This window comes from Stegostoma tigrinum, chromosome 10 (genome assembly GCF_030684315.1).
Source record: "Stegostoma tigrinum isolate sSteTig4 chromosome 10, sSteTig4.hap1, whole genome shotgun sequence".
NCBI classification, from domain to species: Eukaryota; Metazoa; Chordata; class Chondrichthyes; order Orectolobiformes; family Stegostomatidae; genus Stegostoma; species Stegostoma tigrinum.
The window spans coordinates 45,550,763-45,563,815 of NC_081363.1; the positions used below are offsets into that span (position 1 = coordinate 45,550,763).

A 13,053-nucleotide genomic window follows, 5' to 3' on the forward strand; every position below is an offset into this window, starting at 1 on the left:
GCTAAGGCCATGCTTTTTCTGACAGTACAACCCTGTTCGCGTACAAATTGGGTTCCTGTGGCATGTAAACATTCTGATTGCTACAGCAACAAAGTGGTGGTATAGTGCTAATGACCAGTAATTCAGAGGGCTCGGCTAACACTCTGCAAAATTTATTTCACAAACAAATTCTAGGATTTAAAATTGGTCTCATGCTAACTGTGAAGCTACTGTTGATTCTCCCAAAACCCCATCTGGTTCACTAATGCCCTTTAAGTTATACAGTTTGCCATCCTTGCCAAGTCTGACCTACATGTCACTCCAAACTCTCAAAAATGTGGTTGACTCAGAGATGGGCTAACAAGCCACTCATTTGTAGAAACTCCCTAAAACATGATACCAGGTGGATCACTCAGAATTGACATGGGCACCTGAAAACATAGTAGCAAATTCTGCAGGGCACTAACATCTGTGAGCCTGCACCAAAATTGGTAAAACAGTTCCATCAACTAGTCATGCAACAGCCCAAGTTAGTCTTACTCATGGAATCTTGTCTGACATATCATATCCCAGACACCAACATCACCATCCAGCAGGACAGACCCCATAAGAGCTGGTGGCACAATGGCATATATTTGGGAATAAATTATCCTGGGAGTTCACAACATTGGCTCTGGGCTTCATGAAGCATCATGACATCAGGTGAAACAGGGCAAGAAAACCTCCTGTTAATTACCACCTACCCCTCTCTGGAATGATGAATCAATACTCCTCCACATTGAACACCAATTGGAGGAAGTACAGAGGGTGGAAACAACAGAGAATGTACTGAGTGGAGGGCTTCAATGTTCTGGAGCAATACTACGGGCACAACACCAGCCCAGTGCTAAAGGACGTAGCTGCTAGACTAGGTTTATTGTAGGTGGTGAGGGCACCAACAAAAGGGAAAAACATACTTGATTTCTCATTCAACATGCAAGCAGCACCATGAAATGGCTGAGAAGATCAGAAACAATGATGTTGGAGTTTCACTTCAACTGATACCAGCGCCATCTCTTGTCTCCTCTGCCTCTCTGACTCACAAACCTGTCTATGCTGCAAGGTTCTTTGACAGAGGTTACCCTGCAATAATACAATGCAGGAGCCTGGGGAAGTGCCTCCCTGGGACAACAGAGATCATGGATGCTCCATTCTCAATGTCACCAGGTGGCAATTGGATTATTCAGATGTGTGTTTGCTCAATAGAAAACTTCTCTCTCAGATCAAAGGTGAGTGACAGAATGATCTGTCATAGATTAGAGTGCCACTCAAGTGAACCATTGTTGAATTAGCATGGATCTGGGCACCAGGCCAATTCTTCGAGCCCCAAGGCAACCTGAGTGACTGTCCTCAAAAGCCTGGTCAGATAGATCCTCTGCAAATGCCCCCATATCCTCTTCTTCCTTCTCCTCTCCTCTGCTGAGGAAGGTTGACATTCCAGGATCACCTCTTTACTCAGCTGTGGTCCTCTTTGTATTGTCACTGTCATTTTATGCAGCATAGATAGTTGTGCGTGTTTTGTTTCTGTGGGATGTGAACAATGCCAACAAAGTCAGCATTTATTGCCCATCCCTAACTGCCCTTGATCAGAGTTGTTTGCTCAGCCATTTCAGAGAACAGCTAAGAGACAACTACATAGCTGCAGGTCTGCAATCAAATGTCACCTGGAAGGAAAAACAGCAAAACCTATTAATGGCACATAATGATCCGACACATTTTGTATACTTCAAAATTGAGCTCCCATATGACCTTTCCAAATACTACCATTTTCTCCCCACCATGGGAAGCTAGACTTTTTCCTGAAAGTGCATTAATGAATGAGATTTCCTTTCTCCCCCCAACAATCAATGATAATTATTGAGACTCACTTTCAATTCCAGTTTATATCGATGAATCAGGTTGCAAATGCACCAGCTACAATGGTGGGATTTGAATTCATGCCTTCCAAGCATTAGCCTTGGCTTTGATAATAAAGTGTGCAGCTGGATACACAGCAAGCAAAGCAGCATCTCAGGAGCACAAAAGCTGACGGTTTGGGCCTAGACCCTTCAGAGACCCTTGGCTTTGAGTTGTTAGTCCAGTGACATCACCATTAAACAATCATCTCCCTGTTTAAAGAATATTTGAGGTGGGACATAGTTTTCGGGTGGGCGTGAGTGGGAAAGAGTTTTGACAGATACTCGAAAACATTAAGAAATAGAGAATCTACAGAATAAATCTCTTGTACAGAAAATGAAAATGTCTTGGAATCGATAGAGGAAAACTTGATGCTAAAATGGGGAAAAGTAGCAATTTCCCTGGACCAATAAACTAAATTGGCCGATCTTTCACTGCATATGAAACTATCATGTGAAAATATGCATAATAAACAGGCAATACGTAGATGGAGGGGAGAACATACTGATTAAATCTACTATTTCCATGATAATATGAATTACATACAGGTGCTCCAACAAAATCACTTTTACAAAAATTAATGTCTTTAGGGATACTTCCATCTTGCTACAACCTCGGTCATTTTGCTTAATTACAAACACTGACTGACCTGGCTGTCCACACTGTGGTTGACCAGCTCCAGGTGGTGTCCTTGTCCCAGGAATTTCCTGTCCCCTTTCATCCACACACCAGCAGTGACCTGTACTGCCATGGCACTGCAGAGGCCTGAAGTTGCCCTCCTCATCACACTCTGGGATATAGGCTCCAACAAAAGGTTGTGATCCACGCAGATTAAGCTCTACTTGCAATCTCTCTCGGTATTGTTCACAAACAGTCCTTGGGCGTTCATCAGTGGCTAAACAAACAATGAAAATACTTTTGAAACAATTACAAGTAAAACGGTCAAATTGGGTCATGTAATGTCTTTTCTTGCATTACTACATTTTTACCAGATTCTTTACATGAAAGAAAATATATCTGAACCAACGAGCTTTAAATATATTTCAAATGTTACACTTAATTCAGTGGTTTATTCAGGTGTGTGTTTGCTCAATAGATAGTCCAAATTCTAAATAGTCCAAATTCTAATTGCTACCAGGTGTATATCAAAACTCAAGATTTTAGTGCTTTCAAGTGTTGTTTAGTTCATATCAGACAATCCGAGGTCTTCGCAGGTGTAATCTTATATATGCCACTTAGTGAGAAATTATAGTGAAGTGCTGCATTGGCAATAGTTTTCTCAGAGAATTTCCTTTCCCAGCACAGTGGCTCAGACAGTCACCCGAAGGTGGAAGTGAACCCAGGTCCCTGGCACCGTGAGGCAGCAGTGCTGGCCATTGAGTCACCAAGCACTTTCTTATCATTTAACCAGAACTATGCTGTTTTGTTGTACATGCTGGATATTTTTATTTTGTTATGTGAAGTGGAGAAAATTTGAGAAAAAAGGATTCATGTCACAGGATTGGTGGATAATAAAAGCGTATGAAATATAGAAAAAGACCAAATGGAAAGAAAGATAAACCTAAAGACTGGAAAACTTGAACAAAGGGACAAAATTATCATTCCATTGGTTTTAGTTTTATTTTCTAATGGTCTCTGATCAATTTTAATTCGTTATGCTTACCTGTTTGCTCAATGCATGTATTTCTGAAGAGATACACACACTTTTCCGAGCTTGAAGCTCTGAATAAATGACAAATTAATTTGGTGAGAACCAGAAAGATGGAAACACAGCAGTGAAACAGAGAGTTCAAAAGAAGTGAGGGTTACAGTGGATATTTTGAGCGGTTTGATAATAGAAGAGAATAATGAAGAAGGTGAGACAAATGCGCAGGGATGATAATGAAATTGCTTCAGTGCAAATAAATACAGCTAGATGCTTTATCCTGGCTATACTGACAGTTCAAATTATAAAGATAAGTATTTTGTAAATGCGAGAAACAAATGCCCAAATCAACTACTTCGATGATACTCAGCTTTTCACACACATTTCATTAAGTTACAACAATCACTTCAAAAGAAAGAAGGTCTCTTTCAATTTATTTTTTTCTCAATAATACTGGTCATTTGGTATATATAAGACACTGACTGACCTGGCTGTCCACACTGTGGTCGATCAGTACCGGGGGGTTTCCTAGAGCCAGGAATTTCCTGTCCGTTCTCATATACACACCAGCAGTGGCCTGTACTGCTGTGGCATTGCAGAGGCCTGAAGTTCCCCTCCTCATCACACTCAGGGATATGGATTCCAACAAGAGGTTGCGATCCATGCAGTCTCAACTGTGTTTGTAGCCTCTCTCGATGTTGTTCGCAAGCAGACTTTGGACGTTCACTGGCTGATAATCAAAAAAAAAGAACAGTTAAACACAGTTCCAAACTCTGAGTACAAGTGTCTCAGACAGGGTTTATATCATTTCTTCTTGTATGTTGCATTTTGTCACCAGTCTGTTTTTTGGGACCGGGAACAGAATCAAACCAACAGGTTTGAGTAGATATCATCATTTCTCATATTGCAGTTAATTAATCATCTCAAATCAATCCTAATTTTCTTACCATCAGGGCTGGGAAACACCGTTACCTAGTGATATTTATATTTTCAATGAATGTTGTATGATTTATTAGTTCTGCTATCTAATGTGTTACTTTTGAAAGATAATGGTGAGGAAATGCCTAGCTGACTCATTGAACTTTCTCACTGTCGTGTATTTGGAGATACATTTGGTCAATGATAAATGATTTGTGTAGGTTAGCTTTCTGTTGTAACGTGATTTAGAACATTTTCTAAAAGAAAGGGTCAACGATTTTGGGTGAATTTTCACCTGACAAAGGTGGGCAGGTAATGAGTGGATTTTCCCACGGGCAGTTGGTTAAAAAAGACATCAGTTGTCATTGTGTTGGGAAGCCAACAGCTTTAGACCAGCTCCAGCTTCAATCTCCACACCTTCCATAGGACAGGTCAGGCACAAGCTTAAATACGCAGGCAGGTGGGGTTGAAGGTCTGTTCAGACAAATGTGAAGTGATTCATTTTCGAAGGAAGAACATGGAGAAAAAGTACAAGATAAAGCCTACCCCCTCAATGGAGTGCAGGAACAGAGTGTCCTTGCTGTATATATGCACAAGTTTTTGAAGGCGGCAGGGCGGACAGAGAGCAGTTAGTGAAACATACAGTTATCTCAGGCTTCATCAATAGGGAAATACAGTAGGAGCAAAGAAGTTACAGTGAACTTGTGTAAAGCATTAGTTCCACTTCTGTTTGAATATTATGCCCAATTCTGGGCAGTGCATTTCAGAAAGATGTTAAGGAATTAGAGAATGTGCAGGAAAGAGATGCAAGAATGGACCAGCAAGGAGCTTCAGTTACAAAGCTGGGATTGGAGAAGCTAGGATTGTTTCTCATTGAGAAAATAAGGTTGAGAAGAGATTTGTTGTGTTCTTCAAAATTAAGAGGGTTCTAGATTGTGCAGATAGGAATAAACTTTGTTTTTAAAACTCATGAAAGCATTGAGAAAGAGAGGGTGCAGATTTAAAGGTATTAGAGCAAGAAGCAAGAAAGCTATAGGAGGAAAAATTGTCTCAGGCAGCAAGTGTTAGGATCTGCAGTGCACTGCCTGGCAGTGTGGTGGAGGCAGCTTCAATTGAGGGAGTTAGACTGTTATCTGAAAAAGAAGAATGTGCAGGGTTATGGGAAGAAGGCCAGAGACTGTTACAGATGAGTTGCTCATTTGAAAGGCTGTTGCAGACATGGACCAAATGGCATCCTACTGTGCTGCAAGAGTTTAGTCAATCTGTGATAGCATGCCATTTGTGGAAAACATTTTATATTCTAATGTGAGCGTGGAGAAAATTTAAAATCAGTGTCAAATGATTTTATGTCACAGGATTATGAATGACAAAAATAACAAAACTGGAAAGAAAAGGTTCGAACACAAATAACAAGCATTTCTTTTCAGAGATAGTAGGAACTGAAGATGCTGGAGAATCTGAGATAACAAGGTGTAGAGCTATATGAACACAGCAGGTCAAGCAGCATCAGAGGAGCAGGAAAGCTGACGTTTTGGGCCTAGACCTTGAAGAAGAGTCTAGGCCCGAAATGTCAGCTCTCTTGCTCCTATGATGCTGCTTGGCCAGCTGTGTTCATCCAGTTCTACATCTTGTTATCTCAACATTTCTTTTCAGTCCTTTTAACTTAAATTCTCTTTTTATTTTTAATCTTTTGGATTCACCTGTTAGCTTACTGTACGTGATTAAGAATCTTAGAATGAAAATATTGATGCAATTCTCTGAATTTGAACAATTGAATAAGTGGTGAATTAATTTGTTGAGAACCAAGGAAGAGGAATTGAAAGGAGAAATCTGTAGAAATGCAAGATACATGTTTTATCATGAGCTGGTTGTCAAAAGGGGAGAATGACTGGATATGTGGTAGCAGAGAATATCTTCGCGAAAGGTAATCAAGCAACATCAGTGCAAATAACAGTAGTCAGGTACTTTATCCCAGCCACAGTTAGAGCCTAACGTCAAACAATAAATACTGGCATTTATAAAAAGAGGGAAAGTAACTATTGTTTAAATCACTCCTTTCAATAATGATCGGTTTTTCCCATATCCATTTCACCAAATTTCGAGGTAGAATCACTTTAAAATAAAGTTGCTCGAATTACTAATTATTCCTATCAGCAGATCTTTCACACATTTAAAACGCTGACTGACCTGGCAGCCCGCAGCGAGGTGGATTACTTCCAGGTGCTGTCCGTGTCCCTGGAATTTCCTGTCCATTTTCATATACACACCAGCAGTGGCCTGTACTGCCATGGCACTGCACAGGCCTGAAATTCCCCTCTCCATCACACTCAGGGATATGGATTCCAACAAGAGCTTGATTTCCACGCAGGCTCAGTTCCGTTTGTAGTCTCTCTCGATGTTGCTCACAAGCAGTCTTCGACCGTTCCTTACTTGCTAATCAAACATAAAGAAACTGGTTTTGAAAGAATTACAAATTTAAAAAGTACAAATCTCTCAAATTGAGTCTGTTAAATCTGTGTTTACCTTGCCATTGTCAACAGTCAGTTTATAGGATCAACAACACCCCTACTCAGAGTTTTAATTCCAATCCATTTCACATTCCATGGTTAATTTATAACCTCAAAGTGATCCAGATTCTATCACATCTGTATCCATCAAAACTTACTATTTTCACAGAGACATACAGCACAGAAGCAGGTCCTTCAGCTTACGATGTCTATGGCAACCACAAAATACTAAACTACACTAATCCCATTGAGATAGCAAGAACTGCACCCTCTCAGGCAGCGTGTTATGTACGAGTTCAACCACTGGGGGAAATTGTTTTTCCCTCAAATCTCCTCTAAACCACTGGCTTCTCATCCTAAAATGTGCTCTCTAGTCTTAAGCACATCTGCCTTGGGAAGAGATTCTCACAATCTCCTCTGGTCTATACCTCTTAATTTTTTATACCTCAATTAGAACCCCCTCAGCATCCACTCTTCCAAGGAAAAAAAACCCAGCCTATCCAGAAAACCCAGTCTCTCCTCATAACTGAAGATTTCCATCCCAGGCAACATCCTGGTGAATCTTTTCTGCACGCTCTCCAGTGCAGTCCCATCCTTCTAATCGAATGTTGACCAGATATGCGCATGCATTCCATCTCTGCCCAACCAATGTTTAATAAAGTTGTAAAAAGACATGCTTACTCCTATATTCTATGCCATAACTAATGAAGGCAAGCATCCCTTATACCTTCTTCAGCACCTTGTCTATCCATGCTGACACCTCCTGGGATCGATGGTCTTGTATACCAAGGTCCCTTTGTTCCACAGCACTTCCTGGGGTTTTAGATCTGCCAAAATGCATCACCTCACACATACCAGGATTAAATTCTGTCTGCCATTGCTCTGACCAATTTACCAGCTGATTAATATCAGACTGTAGCCTGATACCATGCTTCTCACTATCAACAATATCACTAATTTTCATGTCATTTGCAAGCTTAAAAATTACATCTTCTACGTTCAGATCCAAATTGTTAACGTACAATTGGTCTTATATATCAGTATTTGAAATGCAGATCTATTTAAAGGGTAAAATGGAACAGGTCTATGGTTGATGTACAGCACGTGACACTCACTGAAATTTGATAGTGTCTCCACCTCTGTCCCAGAAGGCCCAGGTTTCAAGTCCCACCTACTCTAGAGGTGCATGATAGCAACACTGAACAGGTTGAGTAGAAAGAAAAAAAAAGAGTTATGTCTTTAACTCTGTTGTGTGTAAAAGCCCCTCCAGATATAAAAATTAACTTTGTTTTTAGGTCCACTTGCAGTGCAGTGGTAATGTCCCTACCTCTGAGGCTGTAGACGTGGGCTCAAGTATCACCTGCTCATGACATCTCTGAACAGTTTGATTAGAAAATACATACTTTAAGAAAGAAGAGAGCTGTGTTCTTTCCAACTCCATTTTGATTTCCTGCTTTCCCTCACCTTTGATGATCTGCGCTGCCCCTATTGGAGTTTTCATTTAAATTAATCATTTGGAAAACACAGGTGATGATCTGGTGGTGTTTAACTGATGGTAAAAATACTGCAGGTGATTTAGAGAAAAGAAACATTCAGTTGTATGCAAGAGCATTTCTGGGTTTAAAAAAAAAATCACTGGTATAAAAAAAAGTCACTGGATGTTTAAAGCGAAAGATAATATCACTGGATGAATAATCCAGAAGCCTAGGTAAATGATCTGGAAATACAGGTTCAAATCCCACCATTGCAGCTGGTGGATTTTAAAGGATAATTGATTGAATTAGTCATGAGTTTTGGATGATACTATGGCTTTGAGGGGTATGTTTTGTCTTGGCTTTTTTTTAATGGTAGAGAGGTTTTGAGCAAGCGGTCCCAAGTTGTCTCTTCCAAGCAAATAAAACAAACAGTTTTACAGGCCCTGGAATTTTTTTCACAAAACATTAGAACAATGGAAGCAGCATGAATAGATGCAGTCAGGCTCCCACAGAACCAAGGTTTTAATTTAGCTTTCAGTAGTTCTTCAGGCTTTGAAATTGGCTGGGGAAGCTGTTTCGTCTCTCTCTGCCACAGCAAAAAGCTGGAGTTCTCTCGGCCAAAATTTTCTCTTGGTGTTCATTTCTTCTGGACTGGAGAAACACAGCATATAAGACAACCTATTTTTTCAAATTTGCCTTTACCATTGGTAAAACTACTTTTTACATAGCAGTAAGTCACTTGGCGGCAAGAAAGACAAAAATGGGTAAGAAAATAAATTCTAAGATGTAAGAACATGAAATGAAAATGTGACAATGTAACATGGCGTAAAACACATAGGTTAATCTTCCCGTGTAACCACGAAACCTCTCTCTTCCCTTTTCTGTTACTTCCAAACAGTGCTAGCCACATGACTTCAGCAGAACTGGAGGAAGGTTGCTCATTGCCCTGCTCTGTCGGCTCAAGTGTTCTTCACTGAACTTCTGAGTTTTGGAGCACATAAAGACATACCAAACATTGCCCCATCTGTACCATTGCAGGGGAAGATTTGGCCATCAAGACAGAGGGCATATGATTCCAGCTGAAGGGCTGCCAATGGTGAGGGAAAACAGGGAGTAGTGCCACAAGGAGAGGTAAAGATACAGAAGATGAAGCACTTTGAACAGAACGTTCATTTCCAGCTTCCATTGATCCTTCTTCCCTGCTCTCGTATTCCCTGCTACTAAGGTTGTTCCCTTAATCCCTTTTCCGTCACCCTCGTATCCCTGCAACCAATGAGTTGGACAGCACTTTCCTGCACTGGAGTGAGATGGCATATGATCAAGGCCAGGTTTTCCACAAACTAAAAACTGAAAGAACTGTGGATGCTGGAAATCAGAAATGAAAACAGAAGCTGCTGGAAAAGCTCAGCAGGTCTTGTAGCATCTGTGGAGAGAAATCAGAGTTAACGTTTTGGATCCAGTGACCCTTTCTCAGAACAATCCTGTTTTAGGCTGAGTGAACGTGCCACTGGCGAGGTCCACATCTGACGGTCAGTGTAGGTGGCCGCTCATTCCGCAAGTAAATCAGAGCTGCTGGAGAGGGTACTTAAGTCATGTGATCATGCCTTCTGAGAGATGGATGGCGTCTTTTGACGAGTCTTCATCCTGGTTGTTGAGCTAAAGTAACATCATCTGGTTTGCATCAGGCCACTTGCTCTAATTGGTTGGGAAATGGGAACTGAGATGCAAATACAAGAATGAGTTAAAAAGCTAAGCTACAAATGCCTACTTGAACTCGATGTTCTTCCTCATGCTTCCATCTTTCCCACCATTAGTGGGTTAGGAGGTTAAAATCAACCCCTAATGTTACAGTATTATTGAATGACAAAAATACAAGAATAGTAGAAAATATTCAATACAAAGATAAACAGATTGGAATATCTAATAAAAAGCTACCTATATAACTGATATCAAAGCAGAATACTGAAATAAAACAAAGTGTCGGGAACCTCAGTTGTGCAGCACAAAACAGAGTTTTTTTCAGTTGGTTTCACTAAGTTCCAAGCTAAAAAAAAATCACTTTTAAAATAAATTAAGGGTTCCTTTGAATGTTCATTTTTCCTACATTGCTGGTCATTTCATTTGTTAAAACATTGACTAACCTGGCACTTCACAGCTGGGCTGTTCAGTTCCAGGAGGTATCCGAGTCCCTGGAATTTCCTGTCCGTTCTCATATACACACCAGCAGTATCCTGTACTGCCATGACATTGCAGGCGTCTGAAGTTCCCCTCCTCATCACACTCAGGGATATGGATTCCAACAAGCGTTTGACTTCCACGCAGTCGCAGCTCTGTTTGAAGTCTCTCTCGATGCTGTTCACAAGCAGTCTTTGGCCATTCATTGGTTGCTAACCAATGAAAAAAAAGAGAATAGATTTGACAGAATTACATATTTGCTCACAGGACCTGTTCTAAAAGTGCACCCATGCTATTTTGGATGTGATGATATGCTTTGGAGGTAATTTCTGCTGCTTTGATATCTTGGTACTTGATTGATGCACACTTCCCAGCAGCAGCAGCAATGGGAACTTCACTGTCACGGGTGCCATGATCATCTGATTTAATGGTAGATATTTTCTAACCAACCTGTACAGAGATGTGACTACACACCTCTGTACCAGTGGCACTTGAGCGTGGGCCTCCTGGCTCAGGAGGTAGGGATGATAAATTTCTATGAATTACACACAGGTACCCAAACAAGTTCCCATTCAGACACACTTGCAATAACATTCTATCTGACCCTTTTCTTTTCTATTACATACAGAGAATGACCAGTGTAAACAGTGACTGACCTGGCTGCCCACACTGTGGCTGACTGGTTCCAGGGGGTGTTCTCGTCCCTGGAATTTCCTGTCCGTTGTCATACACGCACCAGCAGTACCCTGTATTGCTGTCGCATTGCAGAGGCTTGAAGTTCCCCTCCTCATCACACTCAGGGATATGGATTCCAATAATAGGTTGTGATCTATGCACCTCTATTTGCAGTCTCTCTCGATGCTGTTGACAGGCAGTCTTTGAACGTTCATTGGTTGCTAATCAAAAAAAAAGACACTGGTTTTGGAATAATAACAAATTAAAAGAAGAAATCTCTTTTTGGTCATATAACATCTCTTCCACTTCACTTTGTGTTGTGAACAGTCTGGTTATAGCAAATACATATTAATGCACAATTTAGCTGATGTGATATTCCTAATGTATCATTGAGCCATACAGCATGGAAACAGACCCTTCCTTCCAAACCAACTAAGTTTCCCAAACTAAACTAATCCCACTAGCCTGAGTTTGGCTCATCCCCCTCTAAATCATTCCTATTCAAGAAATATCCAAATGTCTTTTAAACATTGTAACTGTACCTGCATCTACCACTTCCTGTCAGTTTATTCCACACACAATTGTAGTATCTTGAATACTGTCGTGTCAACATCTACCAACCAAATTTAGTATCAAATATTTCAGTCCAAATACAGTCCTAGAACCTTATGTTATTTGGAACATTTTATATATTTGCAACAGGAGTTTCTAACATTTTCTTATTCCTGGTGCACAACTGGAAATAATTTGTTTTTGGTAGAATGAGGCCATTTCGGATTTAATCAAATTACATTTAGAAACCCAAACTGTCTGTGATAATGGAAATGAAATGCAGCGCATAAAAGGGATTGAGAGGGTGATTGGTTTTATCATCAGCTAAGGCGCCCCCTAAATCACCATATTCTGGACTACTCACAGACAGAAGCAAACAGTCTCGTACTGGGTTGAACATTACTATGAGGTAGATATTTCCCAGCACACGCGTGATGCTCTCCTGAAGCTGTCTTTCGTGGATGTGTTAGGTGAAAAACATACATTACTGGAGCTTGAGAAGGTCATTGGCCACTTAACAAACACAAAAGGCATCTGGTAAGAATGGTATCCCAGCTAAGCCATTCAAGCAGGTAAGATCCCATCCATTGCCTTTCGTCCTTCTTTTTTGGCTGGAAAGTAGTCTCCATTCCACAGATGTCTGACTCAGAAATCATTACATAGCAATAAAAGTAACCCTTTACTTTCATAGATCACACCAAGGCATCTGCATCGTCAGCACTGTTGGACTCCTTCCATGGCAAACGGCACTGCAGTGTATAGTTTGGTGACTCCACTTTCAACAGATTTGGAGTGAAGAAACAGTTTGTGTCCTAGCTCCCACTGTTTGATATCTTCTCTGAACTCCCGATCTTTTACTTTCTCTGTAGATATGGAAGGAGCATGCCTGCACACTATGTTATCAAATTCTAGATTCTATCAAGACTGAAAGTGAAGACAAAAACATGGAGTTCTCTAATGCTTATGATGCTATGCTAGTTGCTACATAGCAACTCAGCCATAGAGACTTATGGACTGTCTCTCCTATGCTGTACCTTGTTCTCCATGGTCTTGGGTGAAGGTGTTGCATTTCCACCCCTGAACACCCTAAATGACCTACTGGAAGTGGTAAGTAATTTTGCCATCTTGATGACAGATAATATGTTTCTTATTGCAGAATTATTTGCAGTGGCATAACAAATGTTACTGATAA

General features: G+C 40.6%; 1 protein-coding gene across 2 annotated transcripts in view; it reads right to left on the reverse strand.

Moving 5' to 3' along the window:
• nid2a (nidogen 2a (osteonidogen)) overlaps window positions 1-13,053 on the reverse strand; it is a 102,981-nt gene that overhangs the window by 45,190 nt on the left and 44,738 nt on the right. For both annotated transcript variants that reach the window (XM_048538334.2, XM_048538333.2), the window contains exons 15-19: window positions 11,291-11,530; window positions 10,601-10,846; window positions 6,665-6,910; window positions 4,047-4,289; window positions 2,564-2,809 (exon numbers count right to left, since the gene is read on the reverse strand). In XM_048538334.2, the coding sequence (XP_048394291.2) occupies window positions 2,564-2,809; window positions 4,047-4,289; window positions 6,665-6,910; window positions 10,601-10,846; window positions 11,291-11,530 (1,221 nt within the window). The remainder of the gene's footprint in view (window positions 1-2,563; window positions 2,810-4,046; window positions 4,290-6,664; window positions 6,911-10,600; window positions 10,847-11,290; window positions 11,531-13,053) is intronic.